The 17265-nt window shown below is 42.6% G+C and overlaps 1 protein-coding gene across 43 annotated transcripts in view; it reads right to left on the reverse strand.

Annotated features, from left to right (window-relative positions):
• Window positions 1-611: 611 nt before the first annotated feature.
• Window positions 612-17265, reverse strand: part of madd (MAP-kinase activating death domain) — a 42831-nt gene continuing 26177 nt past the window's right edge. For 14 of the 43 annotated variants that reach the window (XM_069529472.1, XM_069529558.1, XM_069529509.1 and 11 more), the window contains 18 exons: window positions 17019-17169; window positions 16532-16735; window positions 15109-15159; window positions 13633-13739; window positions 13423-13506; window positions 12648-12806; window positions 12207-12327; window positions 11434-11496; window positions 10381-10501; window positions 10170-10275; window positions 9950-10060; window positions 9602-9709; window positions 9349-9513; window positions 9192-9264; window positions 8524-8630; window positions 5696-5765; window positions 3213-3259; window positions 612-2848 (listed from right to left, as the gene is read on the reverse strand). In XM_069529472.1, coding sequence (XP_069385573.1) covers window positions 2735-2848; window positions 3213-3259; window positions 5696-5765; window positions 8524-8630; window positions 9192-9264; window positions 9349-9513; window positions 9602-9709; window positions 9950-10060; window positions 10170-10275; window positions 10381-10501; window positions 11434-11496; window positions 12207-12327; window positions 12648-12806; window positions 13423-13506; window positions 13633-13739; window positions 15109-15159; window positions 16532-16735; window positions 17019-17169 — 1962 coding nt within the window. In that variant the 3' untranslated portion in view covers window positions 612-2734. The remainder of the gene's footprint in view (window positions 2849-3212; window positions 3260-5695; window positions 5766-8523; window positions 8631-9191; window positions 9265-9348; window positions 9514-9601; window positions 9710-9949; window positions 10061-10169; window positions 10276-10380; window positions 10502-11433; window positions 11497-12206; window positions 12328-12647; window positions 12807-13422; window positions 13507-13632; window positions 13740-15108; window positions 15160-16531; window positions 16736-17018; window positions 17170-17265) is intronic. The other 29 variants (XM_069529648.1, XM_069529697.1, XM_069529665.1 and 26 more) reach the window with 13 other exon arrangements.

Here is a 17265-nt window from a genome sequence, read left to right on the forward strand (position 1 = left end):
AAGTCAGCCGCGCTTCAGTTTGATTGACAGTTCATCGTCTGTGGCTCCTTTTGTTTCCTACGATTGTTTGTAAACTGCAGCGTCGCTCGTTTGAATAAACATCATGAAGCTGAAAGGAATTTAATGTTGTCCCTCATCTGTTTGTCACCAGGACGATGATGATGATGATGATGATGATGGAACGTATTTCCACCTCCAGGTCCGTCTGTTCCAAATTAAAAAGAAATTCCCTGGATCGTTTTCACAAACAAACTTTCTCTTGAAGTCGAGGATGAGCTGACTTCTGTGGTCAAAGGTCGACACAGCACTTTTCTTGTTTTGTGAACACGATCTCTTCAAAATATCTTGGAATTTGGCAAAAACAACCTGTCGGTCTCGGGGATCAAATTATCTTATGAATCTGGATTAAAATGCACGTAGATGGAAATGACACTGGTTTCCCAGCTGCAGTTTTTTTTTTTATAGTTTTCTAGATCTTAATGAAAAAAAAAATTTCTGGTTTATTTAAATGAGATTTGATTGAATTGAAGAAAACTCTTTGTTCCTGGTTTGAGGTTTTGAGTCCTCCGTCTTTCTCTTTCCTTGTAAAAAGCACGATGAATCCACTGAGCTTCATTTGGGACAACTTTTATTTATATTGCCAAAGCTGTATATATTCTATAAATACTTTTCAGATACTGGAATACTTCCACCTTGCATCTCGTTAGTTTTGTCTTCTCGTTACAGCAGCTGGCCAAGTACAATGACAAGAGACGAGCTGTAAGAATCCAGTTTAAAACAAACGAAAACAACAAACGTCTTTTTAACTTGAGCAGAAAGAGCTGTGTCCTGTTCCTGAGCCAGTTTCAGAACAGCTTCAGATCCTGTTTGGTCACGTTCACACTGACATGTGGTGTCATTTCATGATGAAACATTTCATCCACATCCCAGTGATCATTTTTCCTTTTTAACGCAGTTAAGTTACTAAAAACACGAGCATGTCGGAATCAAAATAAAACCTCTTCCAGTGACAAATCTGTACCGATACATATATATTGCTGATCAGGAGAAAACTGTTCACCACAGGAACGTGCACACACACACACACACAAATACACACAAATACACACACACTCTGGCTGCGATGGGACCAGAGTTGACGTTTCTGCACGGTCACATGACGTTTAGAGACCGTGTGTTTCCTGCAGTTCAACACGTCTGAACAGAAAATCAATAATAATAAATCACAGGACGAGTTTAATTTGTTTACTTTTCGATGCAGTGATGCAAAAGCAGGTGTGTTTGGTTTTTTTTTTTCATGGATCTCGTTTTCGTTGCTAATAGATTGATCATCTTTACCTTTGACGAGCCGGTCGGGTTTAAGTTTCTGTAGTTTAGTTTCTCGATGAAACGATTTCTATAGAATTTTGTGGAGATTCCAAACCCACTCGATTCTTAGGTGAGATCTGGATTAACACATCCAGGGAATTATTTTGACCCACTTCCTCCTCGCTGTTAGCGAGGTGTTAGCCTTGGCGCTCGTTTAAAACACCTGCTGTGACATCACTATTTGAGGGTGTGGCCTGAGGGTAAAACGCTCTGTGGTTTGTACAGTTTTTTCCTGTTTGTGATCTGAAGCAGATTCACTTTTTAAAAAGACAAACATTAAACAGTCGGGTCACATTGAGTCGTTCACATCGATCAAAACGTAAAAAAAAAAAAGAAAAGAAATCTTACATTCTCCACCCTGTGAACAGCCAGTGAACGCCACTAGCTCTGGCTAACTACTTATTAAGTATTGCACATCTAGCAAATGAACAACCGGTAACATTATTTTGTTTCAGGGAAATGTACAGTCAATATATGTATATATTAAATAAATACTATATATAGAAATATATATATAATATTTATTTGTCATCCTCAGAGGAACATGCAGTTGATAACAGCAGACCACAGACGAAGAGAAGTTTTACAGCAGAACTAGAACAGTTTACTTCAGCCTGGACGGCCGAGCTCGGGAGCCCGTCTGAGAACACGTCACATCACCGAAGGGTTCAAACACCTTGTAAGAAGCGTGTACATGCGGAGCGCCGGTGCACAGAAGCGTTTTCGGCGCGGGACGTCCTGCACGGCGAGAGGGTCGCTTTTTTAAATTTTTTTAAAAATTTTTTTTTATATCTCACCAGTTTTAAACTTGGACAGACTGGAACTTTACAGTTACCACAGAATCACAGATTAACTCACACAGTCGTACGGAGACGAGACGAGAGGAGGGGCGGGGTCTACTCTGGAGTAGATGTCAAGGCTGTGCACGGGACCTGCATGCACTGTGTGCCTCAGGGTGGGGGAGGGGTGGGTGGGGGGGTTACTTCACAAACTGTTGAGTCATGGCAGCAGGAACGACAGAAGACGTTTCACAGAGAAGAGTCGTCACTTCTCTCGAGTTAAGGAGCAGGCAAACATTTAGCTAGATCATCGGAACGACGGCGACGAGGAGGAGCGGGAGGTTATTTACATGACATCACGGACCAAACACGTCATCACAACAAGATCTAAAAGGGGTCTGAGGGTCTCGTATATACACAGGGGGAGAGGGGGCAGGGGGGGGTGAGGGGGCAGGAATCGTGTGCTTAGAGTAAAACTATGGATTGTCAGAAGTCTGTGGTTCTAGAGCCGAGATGCCGTTTCAAGTAGAGAGGCACACAGAGGATGTTACGGGGGAGACAGGGGAGGGGCAGGGGGGAGGTGTGGACTAGCTCGGAAGGGGTCTCGGCGAAAGAATCTTGGGTTTCCCTTCCGCCTCCTTCCCCTTCACGGCCGCCACGTAGGAGAAAAGGCAGAGGACGGAGTAACAGATCTGATGTGCCTGCAGAGGGAGGACAGAAAATGGACAGATGTTGATATCAAGTCTGAACGGAGGCGGAGCAGGGGGCAACAAAAACAACCTTCAGGCAAACAAGGACGTAAAGATCCAATTACAACTAACTACGGTTATTTATGAACATGAAATAAATCAAACACGTCTGTTCAACATCAGAGACGAGAGAAATCTCCACAGGGGACATTTTAACATTCGTCCTAAAACCAGAATTCCACATTTGCCTGAATTCAACTTAGAAAACTTTCCAGTGGAATTTATTTCAACGCTTTATTTACAAGTAGAGAATCAACAGTTTATTTCCAGATTATCTCCTGGGAAGTTTCCTGGAAACAAACAGCGGAGGACTCACCATGGGCGTCTTGTACTTGTGGATCACCACTTCTTTAGTTTCAGGAACTAAGCCGATGCAAGAGACAAAACAGAGAATTCAAAGGCAGCAGGAACCTCAGTGAGTTCACGTCTGACACATCTGGGGTTTTACAGAGGTGAACTATCAACAAGGTGTTAAAGTGCTGACGTGGGCCACGAAGGGTTCCACGCTCCGGTCGGGAGGACGTCGACTGTTTGACAGACGGCTGTTAAATCCTGGTCATGTTAAAATATATATATATATATATATATATAGAGCCTCCAAATTAAAAAAAAAACGATGCAATTAAAAATACATCAACGAGGTTTTGAATCTGAGGTCGACACTGGTGGTGAGACGTTCATGGCCCACGAATGGACAAGTACAAAACAGAGATGTCTTATAACAAGAGACTAAAGAGTGAGAAAATAAACCAGAGCCCGAACATTGGAGTTTGGTCAATCATAGATATTCTCTGATAGAAAAACTTCTTTTCTTTTTACAGATTATAGTACATATATATACATAAATATATATATATATATAAATATATATATATACACACACACACATATATATATATATATATTGTATATACAATATATATATACACATTTCAAAATACAGAATCTCAGGCAAATCAAAATATTATTTTACTAAATTGAGTTTTTAGGCTAATTTATACTAAACTAATATACATTGTCATTACAACTACTGTGTATGTGTTTCTGTGTGTAAGAATATCCACTGATACGATGTAATATCGTCATATAATGTTTTTCTCCCTTAAATTTGCATCAGTGCCAAAACTCCAGAATTGGTCGGGCTCTGAAATAAAAAAAACATAAATAAAAAGAGAAGTGAACGGAAAGTCAAACGACATGAAGAACAGAGAAGCAGCTACGAGGCCAAAGATCCTTTGACCCGGGACCGTGTTCACTGTCCACAGGACTTTTCATTAGTAACTGTGAATCCATAGCAGAGATGAGGAGGCTGAGATCTGGAGAGATGAAGAGGGGCCCGGACCCGGAGAGAACGAGGACCAACGTGAGAGAGGCAGGGGGGCGGAGGAGGGGGGGGGGGGGGGGGGAGTTAGCTCCGAAAGAAAAAAAAAAAAAGCGGAAGACAAAAGTGGTGACGGAAGCGAAAAGGGAAAGTGAGAGAAGTGATGGAAACGTGACGATGGAAATATTCAGCACAGAACTGGTTTGAATAAGAAAGGAGAAAGGTGACAACACTTTACCTGCTGGAGAATGAAGGTTTTCATAGTGGCAAAGATGAGGGCAACATTACAAAAGCAGCACAGAGACACGACAGTAACCCAGCCTGGCTCTCACACCTCAACCTCATCGTATAACCACACATATATATATATTCATCTACCGATCATTCATCTATCACCCTCTTCTCTTTGTTTTCATATGATCTCAGTGAATCAGACGATCTTTTAAAGTACACGTCTAAAACTACTGTTTGTATTATTGTTGTGTATCATTACTGCTTTTCACAGTTTATCTCTTCGTCACTGACGTGTCGTGGAGATGAGGTTTCTGGCACTAGCTTCTAGTTTCAGGAGAAATAACAAAAAAAAAAAAAAAAAGATTTATTATCCAATTATCCTCTCACGGCTGCTGATCTTCTATATTTTCATTTCTGTTGTAAGTCCCATATTTTCCAAGTGTCTGTGTTTTATTTGAAGAAACATCTGAATAGTTTACGTCTCCTCTCTCTCTCTCTCTCTTCTGTCTGGAGCACCTTCAACACATCCCAGGCAAATAATCTCAATAATAATAATAATAAGTTACGTCTCATCGGCCGATGAAGCTCAGTTTTATATTTTGAAAGATTTGCAGGTTGAATCAGTCAGACAGAAGAACGTGTCGGGGATTAATACAGAAAACTACAGAGCTCTGAGGCTCAGATGAGAAATAATCAACTTTTTCCATGGGATCTTTCAAGAGCATGAAAAATACAGAATATTAACAAACAAGTCATTTAATGTTGAGCTTTCTCTTTTAGTCATCATGATATTTTCTATTAGAAGACACAGAAATCTACATGAGATTAAATCCTGTTTCACAGTTTATACTATTTAAAGCCTTCCTAGTTTTTCCTCATGTTCATTCTACATGAAGTCAGTATTTACGTCCATCACTAGATCTGTTGAATTTCTATTCGTTCAGTAAATTTAATATTTTAAAACTGTAGTCAGGCTGTTGTGTCCTCACACTTGTCTCCACGCTGTAGAGACGTGTGTCTGTCCCTCTTTTAACGCCTCCGTGAACTCTCGCTGGCGCTAAACTAAAGAAAACCACATCCTGTAAAGAATTCATCCATCACTTTAACACCCGCAGACGTCGGTGTCTCAGCGTCCCTCCACGAGAACGAGCATCCAATTTATTTAACCCTTCCATACGTTCGCCATGAAGCTGAGTTACTGCCGTGCCGAGTACAGGCCTAGAATCAATAGATGGTGTAATTACCAAATTCCTCCAGGACAAAGACTCCCTTCACTGTATTGCACTTTTTAATGTGACTCAGCTCTATGAAAACCTAAAAACAAACGAAAACACAAACAAAAACAAGACAGAACATTATTAACTCAACAACACTGGATGAGAAGTAAAACACTTTATATTTAAGAAATGAACCGTGTTGAGACTTTGTTTTCTTCAGGATGAAAGGTCAAAATAAAACGACTACACACGGATGCAAGCTTTTAACGGCTAATGAAAGAAAAGAAAATCACACTATGAGAAGTTTCCATGATCGAACGCATACATGGGCGACGGTTAAATGAGGAGAAATGCACTTAGTCTGCTCAAAGCTCAGGGCTAATGAAGTGTTTCACAACTTTAAAGATTACACTAATATGTTTAAACTGCAAAGGTATATTTAAAAAAAAAACAAAACACATGATGCAATATGGCCCATATGATGCATACATGGAATTTCCATATAACAATGTAGACAAAGGACACAAACTTAGATTTGCCAAACAGCTACGACAGTCAAAGGAAATGACAGAGAAAAGAAAAAAGGAATCCAATAAGATGTAACTGCTAAATAAGCAAACACAGCAGAGGTTGTGTACCTTCCGCTCCTTGCAGGGGGAGAGAGCATGGGAGAGAAATGGTTTGGATTATTATCGGACAGAAGAGCACAAACACTCGACGACACTCCGAGAGGGCGCTATCCGCAGGAGCCTCGTACGGATTCAGGAGATTCAAGAGATCTCGCTAAGAGGTTATACCAGAGCCAATATGAGAAAAATACAAAATGAAAAAAGGTCACAAGACGAATCAGCCCCGTAAGCTAGAAAATGGAAGGAAAAAAAAAAAAAAAAAATTAAAAAAGGGGACTAGGGGGTTTGACTAGCGGAGATTCACCTTCGTTTTCCTGGACTTTAAACATCTCAGTCCCCCAGAGCCCTCCATGCCTCCTCCTCCAGCAACAAGGGCTGGCACCAACACCACTTGCTCACACAGCAGCACAGGTAAACTGAGGGCGGTCGCTGACGGAGAGTAAACGCCGCTACGCGTGTCGGGACGTCACCTCTGACGCACGACCGGGATCAGGGGTCGTTCGCTATCACGGGGAATTTAGCTGCTGAGGGTTTTGTCTTAACGAGGATGCTGCTGCTGCAGAAATACAAAACTGAGCCTCTTCAGGAAACGCTGTTTAAAAAAAACAACTCAACCCCGAGAAACGTGAAGCACAAAACTAAAGTAGAAGCAGGAAGAAGAAGAAGCAGGGATCATAACAGGGACTCAGTTAAAGGGTCAGTTCACCCAAATTATAAAACATTATTATAAATCTGTATCTGACCAAGAAGCTTCGGGTTTTATCTTCCCCTTGTTTTATTATATTCACTCTTCATTCAGCTTTTTATCTCTCAACCAACTCCTGAGTGGAATATCTGTCGCCACTACGCTCACCAGCTAGTCTCTGTGTTTACCTTCCTGCTGTTCGATGTCACGCAGGTCGAGTTCTCTGGGTTTTTAGATCCTGCACCGTGAGACAAGCTTCGACCAACAACAAACACCGTGAGAGCGGCCAGAGTGTGAACTTAAAGTCAAGTCGGGAGCTGGAGATTAAAATAACGAGCTGAAACGATGTCCTCTGCTGAGAATACGTTAACACTCAACACCGGGAAAAATCCACCTTTAAATTAAACAAACCCCTGAGATAGCGTTCGATGAGGTCACAGCTCTCTGATTGGTTGATTGCGTGTTATGGTGATTATGAGACCAGTGGGAGGAAGTAGACATGTCGAGGTCTTTGTATACAGACTGTTCTCCTGATGCAGACACAGTAGATGTGTACGCACCCCGTACGCACTTCACACTGAAAGTACTTCCATAGTTTAAAAAACAAGCCGACCATCTCAACACCAGGACAAATTTAACCAAACCTGCGTCGACAGAAACCACGAGCGAACGTCCGCTTCTTTGCTTTGAGTGAACTGACCCTGAAATGACTTTTTTTTAATAATTGAGAAATCAGTGTAAAGATGCAGGTTCCAACTATCTGACTCTTCCTGTGACGCCTCACTCTGTTGTGTTTAAGATGCCGAACACTTGTGAAGTGTGCAAACAGCACGAGAGGTCGACACTATTCCCCCGCGGCACATTGTACAATCACAGCTTCACACACCAGAGAGAGTGACGTTCTGTAACTACCTGCACAGACGTGAAGACAACACATGACGATGTTCAAGGGTCCGAACTTAAACGTGGAAGTTGCAATTAAATAGCCAATTATTAATGAAAAGTCTTTGCTGGAGATCATCCGTCGTTCCACTGACGCACAACACACACACACACATTAACACTTCATCTCCTCCCACACAGTAAATGAACATGAGGTTTGAGCACCACAGATGTCGAAAAGAAAACTCGTGTGGAGGGATGTGTTAATTATTGTTCGGGGGGGGGGGGGGACGCATGCACACAAAGACACGCACACAAACAAACAAACACAATCTGAAACTTAAAAAAGCTAATTCATAAAAGCAAAAAAGCACAAACAGAAATTCTTCCTCTAAAGGAAAAAAACATCAGATCTGAGGAAACGCCAATTAAACATGGTGCGATCAGTCATCTCTGCTGTTTTGAACCAGATTTATATTTATTTATTTTTTAATGACAATAGAGGAAGATTTGACGAGATGACAGGAAATGATACAAACACGTGAGACGAGCAGAAGGACGGGATGAACTCTGAACCATCATGAGTGATTTCTTTTATTTTCATGCCCTCGTGTGAGATGAAAAGCAGTTTTTGCTCTGCGGTGGTTCAGCCCTCTTACCTGGCTGTGCATGAATTTAAGGTTGATTCCCTCCAGTGTGACCTGCAGGAGTCCACCTTCACCCGTTTTCATGTCCTGGACAGGAAACTCTCCGCCCAGCTCCGGCCCTGGAGGAAAAAACCACAGCTGAGTTCAGAGCTACTGTGGACAACTCCGACAAAATCCCACGCCGCCGGGCGGCAGGAATCCTTCAGCTTATTCTGGTTCTGGATTTTGAACATTGAGATCGAATGTGAAGCTGATGAGAATTCAAGACTTAAAGGTTCAGTGTGTTAGCGACATCTAGAGGTGAAGTTGAGTGTTGCAGCTGGATGGATTATTTTAAATTCAACTTCTGCCAAAAAATCCTTTTCACTTAAATCTTACAGACTGAACCTTTAAAGAAGCTACTGCGGAGGTTAACCTGCTAAAACAAAACTCTGGAGAACTCAACCAATCGGACATCTTCGGCACCACAAGCCCCGCCCCTCTAAAGGTACTTTTGTAAAGTTTTATTTTGATATAAACTGAAACAGAAGGTTTGAAGGAATTCACTGAGCTGTCATGGAGCTTGGATTTCCCTCGAACTGTCTGTTAAATTTGGTTCAGGTCATGTTTTCTTTTTCCGCTGCAGCTCATCCAGAGAAAACGTCTGTGAGAAGAGTCAAAGACAGAAAGTCTCTCCGTACCTGGTTTAATGCTTTGCTGTCTGGCTGCAGCTCTTTCCATACTGTCTTTAACACAGTAGTAGAGTTCACGACACTGGGATCAAAAGAGCAAAGTTATTAGAGTTGAGTCAGCGACGTTCTCCTCCAGTGGACAGAAGTACAGGAAGCGGTTCCGGACCTTTTTGGTATAGAACTTGTTGAGCTGCGTCTCTTGGCCGTTGCGTCTCCACAGGCACAGCACCTTGGTCTTGGGGCAGTACGTCATGTTGATGAGTTTCTCGTACCACCAGCGCTCGTACACCGTGCCGATGTTGCTGCGCAGGACGATACAGTCGTCACAGACCTGAAACAATCACCGGTCGAGAGTCAGATAAGTTCATTTCCACAGAACTGTCGACTTGTGAGTTATTTCGAAGTTCATTTTTCTCTACCTCCATGAAAAAGATGTCTCCTGTGGTATCAGTGCCGGCATGAACAACAAACGTTTGCTTCTTGATGTGACGGCTTCCGCTGGGCCTGATGGACAACTCGCGGCCGTTCTGAAAATAAAACACAGTCCCGTTATAAATTCCCCAGCGTGATTAGCAGCTGACTGGTGACGATTGATGGAAGGTTTCCTGGAAATAACCACGAAATTTGGTTCAATCGGGGAAAACAAAGACAAAGTTGTTATAAAGTTATGAAAGTTGATTTTATAATTTGAGTTTAGAGTCGATTATCAGAGACGTGTCCACAAAAGAAAAAGGTCCATTTAATTTAAACCCCGGACAGATATTCACCATGTTTGCCAGTTTGTCCAGCAGCTCATTGATCTCTTGGCTGTACGTGAGGCCGATGTGGGACTTTCCCATCAGACGTCTCACTTTCTTCCTGATGTCGTTTTTGTTCAACTAAACAAATATTAAAGGAAAAAAAAAAAAACAGGAGTCAGAAAAGAGTCAAACAGGAAATTAAGCGAGTGATTTAACTGTAATATGAATAACAAACAGGGCTCCGCACTTTCAGCATGAGCATGTAAGCTATCATGTTGTGCAGCAGAGTAGCCAGAAGTCTGTCTTCGTCGTCCTCCAGGCGCTTTCGGTCATGATCTCCCAGCGACAGGTATCTGTGGTGACGCCACAACACACAGGAGCAAGAATGAGGAGCTGAAGGGAGGAGCAGGGATTAAACTCTCAAAGGAAACAGAAAGAAAACGTCAGCCGTGTTGAACCTTTCGATCATCTCCTGAGGCCCCTGGTCCATCCCCATGCCCTCACGCTCCAACATCACGGCGTCTAAGAAGGCGTCCTCCCAGAACTGCAGCTGGTCCCACAGCGTGGAGCGCTCTTTACCTGAACACACGAGCACAGAGCACGTTCAGCTCATCGCAGCTCATCGCAGCTAATCCACTCAAACAACCTAAACCACAAAGTGCAGCCACAAGAGAATCTGTTGTCACAACAGCCAATAAATATTTTTCTGTCTCAACCGATTTGACTTAATTAAATCCACTTTAAAAATCTGCAACACAAAATATTTATCCAACTGTATAAGACTATTTTTTTTATGTTGCTTTCCACAGTTTTGTTGTAAGTAACTAAAAGTTTTTTTTTGACGCTCCAACATTTGACTTCAAAACTAAATTTCAGATTAGTCTGATTTCAAACATGCAAGAAAAATCCACATTATAATCGATTAGATTAGACCTGTTACAGTTCCACATCACGATGCTTATTAAGGGGATTTGTGATGAAGCTCGTAACAGATCTTATAAAACTTTAGCTCGACTTAACCTTTACCCTTCGGCGGCATTTACAGCAGGTATCTGATGCTGCCTTTAAGTGCTGCTCAGTCAATAACAACTGAGGAGATAATATTTAGTTTTATTTTGTTAGCAGCTCTAGAATGATTAAAACCTTAAAACAAAGGTCGTGTCAACGGTAAAGCTCAAAACTGTTTTCACAGAAGGTTAAAAAATACGTTGAATGTTTTCTTGAAAAAACTTTTAGCTCAAGTCGGTCAGACGACGGTGAGCAGGAGTGAAACTGGAGTGAACGGGGAAATTCCCACATCTTGAAACTGTGACCAGATTCTGCAGCTGAGCTCATGTTTCCACTTCGATCACAGACGTGCAGCTTCACAACGACACAGGAAATACCCCACATCACAGCAAAGGTTACACACAGAGTCCGGCCGATCAGCGGACACACACACAAACACACACACACATACACACAAACACACACACAGGAAAAAAAGGGCAAAGGCAAAAGATTAGCCCTACTTAGAGAAAAGGTTTCCATGGCAGCATCCTCTAGTTGATCCCAAACGGAGCTCTTATCACGGCCTGGAAATATTTCCCAGGAGGAGCAGCAGGAGGGAAGAGAAGCAGCGAGAGCAGGAGGGGAGTTAGGCGAGGAGGTGAGTCAGTTTTAACAAGAGCAGAGCGAGCGGAGAACCACGGCAGAGGAACAAGAACGAGGACAGACCACGTTTAATTACTCTCTGATCTACAGACCTTGAGCTAAATTCAAAAAGCAATGATTTTTCAAGTGTTTATTAATTAATTTAATCAATCATTATTCCTTTTGTTCCGTAAATCTATTTTCACGCTTTACCAACATGTTATTTAATTAATTCATCATTTTTAAATTCATCAAACCTCTGACGACTCCCCTCAGACATCAGGGAACACAACTTCCTTCTCCTGATTCTCGACTTTATAAAACTGGACAGTTACATCCGGCTACAACCTCACAGCTCGTTAATGTCACAACACTTCTCAGTCATCACACGTCTTCCTCTTTTCCTCTAAAATCAAGTTCACTGTGGTCAAATTATTTGGAAAACCAACGAAAACAATCCTCTTCACCTTCGTGGAAAGAATATTTTAATATTGTTAGAAAAGAGAGAAGAATAAATCTGATCCCTGTGAGGGGATAAGTAAACGGAGTGATGAAGATTAAATCACACACAAAGGAAGCATCTTTTTTTTTTTTAAAGGTTAGCTCTTTGACTGACACAAGTGTGAGAGGACATCTCTGAAGCAGAACTTACCCAGCAGGCCTTCACAGAGGTAAATCCTCATACTCAAGTCCTCCATGGGCTGAGCAGGCGGCCCCTTCGCCAGAGCAGGTACGGGATCTTTGGCGCCCGGTTTCAGAGTGTGAGTCCTCCCCTGAAATAAACAACGCAAGCTCGTTTTAGTGAAAAAAAAAAAGGACACAAGACTCCGAAACTGGGAAAGCAAGATACCAGGTGAGCTCGACCCAACACAGTTTATATTTCTTAAAAGAAAAACCCCAGACACAAAATGTTTTCTCTCATTTTCAGTTTTTTCTAGTTGGCACAGAAACCCTCGAAGGATTCATCTCCAGGCTCCGTCTGTGACTTCATCTTAAGCTCATAATTGAATTAACAGCCAAATTCGATTTTTTATTATCTCAACTAAGGAGTGTATAACCTGCATATTCAGCTTATCACGAGTCTTCCACTTACAAACACTGAGCTGGTGGCTGGATTGGTTTCTATCTCACTGTCGGAGAGCGTCCCCCTGGACTGATTCAGGTGAGGAGCCATCCTCCCCCCGAGGCCGTCTCCTGCCGTGCTGCTCAGGTCACTGTCGGCTCCCAGAGTCTCCCCGGAGCTGTTGCTTATCTAAAATAAATAAATAAAACAAGTTGTAAGAACGAAACACAAGTGCAGAGGATTTTGTAGAAAAGGAGCTTCAGGGATTCATATTGACACCTAATCACTCTGCGTGGAATAATATGGTTTCAGACTAACAGTGTTCTGTCTTTGAGCCTGAGTTTCCAGCTCTTCCTCGAAATTCATCTTTTATAGAATATTAATTTAAGATTGTGTTTTCAAAGGTTGAAATATTCCATCGTGTTGTGCATCATTTCTGCTCAGTTCCTTTCGTAAACACCAACTCGTAAGTTTCATGCTGCTAACGATGCTAAACGTGCCAACGTGTTTTTATAATTACAGATTTTCAAGAGGAAAGACAAGAAGGTCGACCACAAACATCCTGAAAGCTACAGATATATATTAGCATTGTGACATTCATGTGTGTCTAGAAGAGACAGGGACAGAGTATCTGAGTTTTACAGATATATCTATAGATATATATATTAGTATTGTGACATTCATGTGTATCTAGAAGAGACAGGGACAGAGTATCTGAGTTTTACAGATATATATATTAGTATTGTGACATTCATGTGTATCTAGAAGAGACAGGGACAGAGTATCTGAGTTGGCCGTGCCCTACCACTGTGCTGGCCTCTGAGTCCTGGCTGGTTGTTCTCGTCAGGATCGGAGGCTCTGAGCTCGTCACCGACTCAGTGTCGCTCTTCTGTAATTAAATAAATAAACAGAACAGAAGAAAACGATTTGATAGTTTGTCATTATCACCATTAAAGAGAAACAAGCGTTGAATCATTTGCAGCTTTTCTTTTTTTTTTCTTTTCCATTTGCTAACCTGAGATCCAGATGTGACACTGAGGCCACTGTCAGCACTGATCTGTGATTTCTTCTCCTCTGCATCGGTCACCTGGGGGCGCTGCTGCTGCTTTGCTCCTTCAGACCCTGCGGGGCACACACGATTATCAGCGCGTTGACGTGAACGGAACATACATGACCTTTCTTACCTCGCGGAGCCGCCTCAACTCAAAGCCACCACAGAACAGCAACAACTACAGCAACACGACGCTACGACCATCTAAAAGTGCCAAAGCCTCCATCTCAACACTGCATCACACCGGAGACACAGCGAAGCAAACAGAGTAACACTGCCTCATGTAATGAAATGATATTTAACTTCCTCCAGGTAAAAATACAGACAGTTACACACTTTATCATTTAAACATTTTCTGTATCCAGTGGTGGAGATTAACTGAGTTTCTTTTTTTAAAAGAACAGACAGAGAAGTGACAAAGGGGCAAGCAGAGAGTGCGGTAAAATTGGGAAAAAGTTACAAATAAAATAAAAAAAGTAAAAAAAACTGCAAAGAGCGTGACATTAATTCTCAGTCGATGCTGCAGATGTGGCCCAAGTTTCACCAAAACCAACAGACACAGGCAGTTAGGCATGCAGACAAAGTGATGGACGGTAAAGGAGACATTTTCTGTTTCAAGTGTGATTTGTACTTTTCTTATTTATCACCTGTGCGGCTGACACGTCGATCCTGACTTGAATTTTAAAAAGACATTTAATAAAATGTCGGCTGTAATATACGTAATTCACCGAAAGCCACTTGAAACTGGAAAAAACATTCAGTTAAAAGATCGAGACAGGGCGGAAACGTTTTTCATTTCTGTTCATCGCGACGCAGCGTGTCAGGGGAAGGAAAGAAAACACACTGGAAAATAAAATTACACTTGGCTCAAGCTGAAAAAGTGACGAAAAATAGTAAATACTTGATTTTAAACGCTGTTAAAATTATATAAAGTTCTTGTCTGACTAAAATGCAGGCAGTAAACATCTTCTACAGTAAATTCTGATTCCATCCTTGAGCTACAGCGACAAAGTTGGCAAAGCGACATATTAAAGTCATGGCTGCTGAAGGAAACGGAGGAAACAATCCAAGACATCGTCAACTTTAGTCTCGATTAAACACAACATGAAATATTTTTTCAGATTGTGTTCCACAATTTCTCACAACACTTCATCTGTGGGAGAAATTCTTTAACGCTAGCTGTCAATACTGCAAGTTCAGTAAAAACGACTTAATATGATAAATCAAGTATCATGATCACTTTATACAAAACTAAAACAAATATATTCTTATTCTAAGATCAACATCTCCTCGTTTTTATTATCAGGAGCATTATTAGATTCATCTGTAAAGACACGGGTGAGGCAGGTGAGAGAAGGGGGGTGGGAAAAGGTCAACAGCCGAGCACCCCATCTTTATTATTTTCTTTATTTTTTTTCTGGTGTGTGAAAAGTGTCTTACTCTGTGGTTTTTCCAAAGCTTTTTGCTTATCCTGGTGCTTGCTCCACAATTCTACCCAAGATGCATTGCAAGCAAGGAGAGAAAGACAGAGAGAGAGTCAGAGAGCGGATTGAAAAGGCATGTATGGTGGATGAGCATTCAAATCAAAACAAACAACAAAATAAAGCAGTTAGAATCTGTCATCGCTAAACACAGGCATGTTGTAATGTTTGCATGTAGCCGCGACTGAATCTGGACGAGATGAAACGTTTCGCATCTTGTCGCGCGGGTCCGCCGTGCGTCAACAGCTACTACGGTAACATTACAACACCCAGAGCTCCTGTTCCAGAGTCCTGGAGAGCCACACAGTGAAGTCAGACTGAGCTTCGGCTCCGACCGCAGGACACTGGCGTCACTGACTGCATGTGTGCGGCTCTCCAGAGCAAAGGTTAGAGAGAAAGAAAGAGAGAGACAGAGAGAGAGAGAGAGAGAGAGAGAGCTGGATGATCCGGGGGAAAAAAGAGCGTGGGATGGGGTTGAGAGGCCGACTAGCCAGCAGGTGAAATGGAGCAGTTGCAGAAGCCGGGATGCAAGTCTCAAAGCATTCTGTAGAATTGAAGGTGCAACTTTTCTAAAACAGGAAGAGAAGGGGTTGCGGGTGGGAGAGGAGTCAGGGTGGTTGACTGAAGAGTGTCCCCCGTATACAGACCCAGGAGAATTCTCAAAGAATTAAAGATTTTCTCAATCAATTGGTTCTTTGGCGACCAAGAGAAGAAGCTTTCTGCTGTGAAATTTGTCTCTTTTACTGGGACTGTTTACTGGGGAGCGATGCTTCCACCCTCCATGCTGAGAGCAGAGGAGCTGCCGGTTTTTTTTTTTTTTTTTCCACAGCACGCCTCGCAGAAACCTGCAGTAACAGGCACAAGACCGGCACCGAGTTTGACTTATCGATGCACGTACCTCCGGTTTCCCTCGCCCACTACTGCAGATTTAGGTATTGGAAGACCAAAACAAAGACATGCATTCAAGGTGCTAAGAGGCTGACAACAGAAGTCCAGAGGGGAGGCAAACAGGGGCACGGGTGTTTCAGGGAGGGGGGAGACAAACACACGCAGTCCAGGCTGAAGGACAGGGAAATATTCCAGACACTTTTTAAATGTCGCATCGCGTCTACGATGGAGAATATAATTCTGGAAACTCCCAGAATTTAGATTTTGCTTTTTAGGTTTGAAAATTATCACTGGACACAGAATGAGAGGATTGTCAATGTCGTGCTGCTTCTCCAGAGTTTGAGGTCAAAGTGTGTGGAATATTTGAACACCTGTAAGAATCTATCTGAAGGGATCTTTCTTTGAGACGGTGAGCTTGAAGAGGGGGGGGGGGGGGGGGGGGGGGGGAGGGGACTCTCACAGTGCACATGCAACCGGGGCTGTGGTGTACACACCAATCGAGGCAATAAAGTTCTCCTCGTTCAGACTCCGGGTATCAAAATGGCGGGCTCCTTTGCCCGTCGCGTGGTGCGGCAGCTGCAGGTGGGGAACATTCAGGAGGCCCTGAGGTCTGGCAGTCTCCATACGACCAGTAGGACTCTCTTTACTCCCCGGGCTGCCAGCACTGTCTGTGGGGCTTCGCTTGCGTTTTTCTGGGTCTACACCAAGTTACCAGGATTGAGGGTCCAGAGACAGAGTTCATCAAGATTACAGACAAGCAGAGAAGTGAGGGTTTGAACTGGGAGAGGGTTAACAGTTGTACACAAAGAAAAACTAAATATTAACTTTACGGTTAATATGTTAAGAGTAGAAATCTTGCATGCAGCTTAAAGCTTAATATTAACACAATGCAAAGACATGGACAAGTGTTAGTAGACCAGGGCCACTTGCTACTACGGTTCCCAACACTTTCAATGAATTCATTAAATGTGCTAAACGTACCTTTGGTTTGATAATGCGTGCGTGCTATTTCCAATAAGCTGAAGACACTGGCCATTCCTCCAAGGCCTGCGTTTGTGTAAGAGTGCTCCAGACTGGACACTGTGCACTTCAAGATGTCCAGCATGCCTTTGTAAACCTTCCTGCTCACCTCCTGGAGGCAAGAGACAAGAGGACAACGGTTTCTAATGAGTTCAACAGGACGTGTGACAAATACAAGAGCCCCCTGGTGTGACGATAGACGATCTGC

The sequence above is a fragment of the Paralichthys olivaceus genome, chromosome 1 (genome assembly GCF_024713975.1).
Source record: "Paralichthys olivaceus isolate ysfri-2021 chromosome 1, ASM2471397v2, whole genome shotgun sequence".
Lineage (NCBI taxonomy): Eukaryota > Metazoa > Chordata > Actinopteri > Pleuronectiformes > Paralichthyidae > Paralichthys > Paralichthys olivaceus.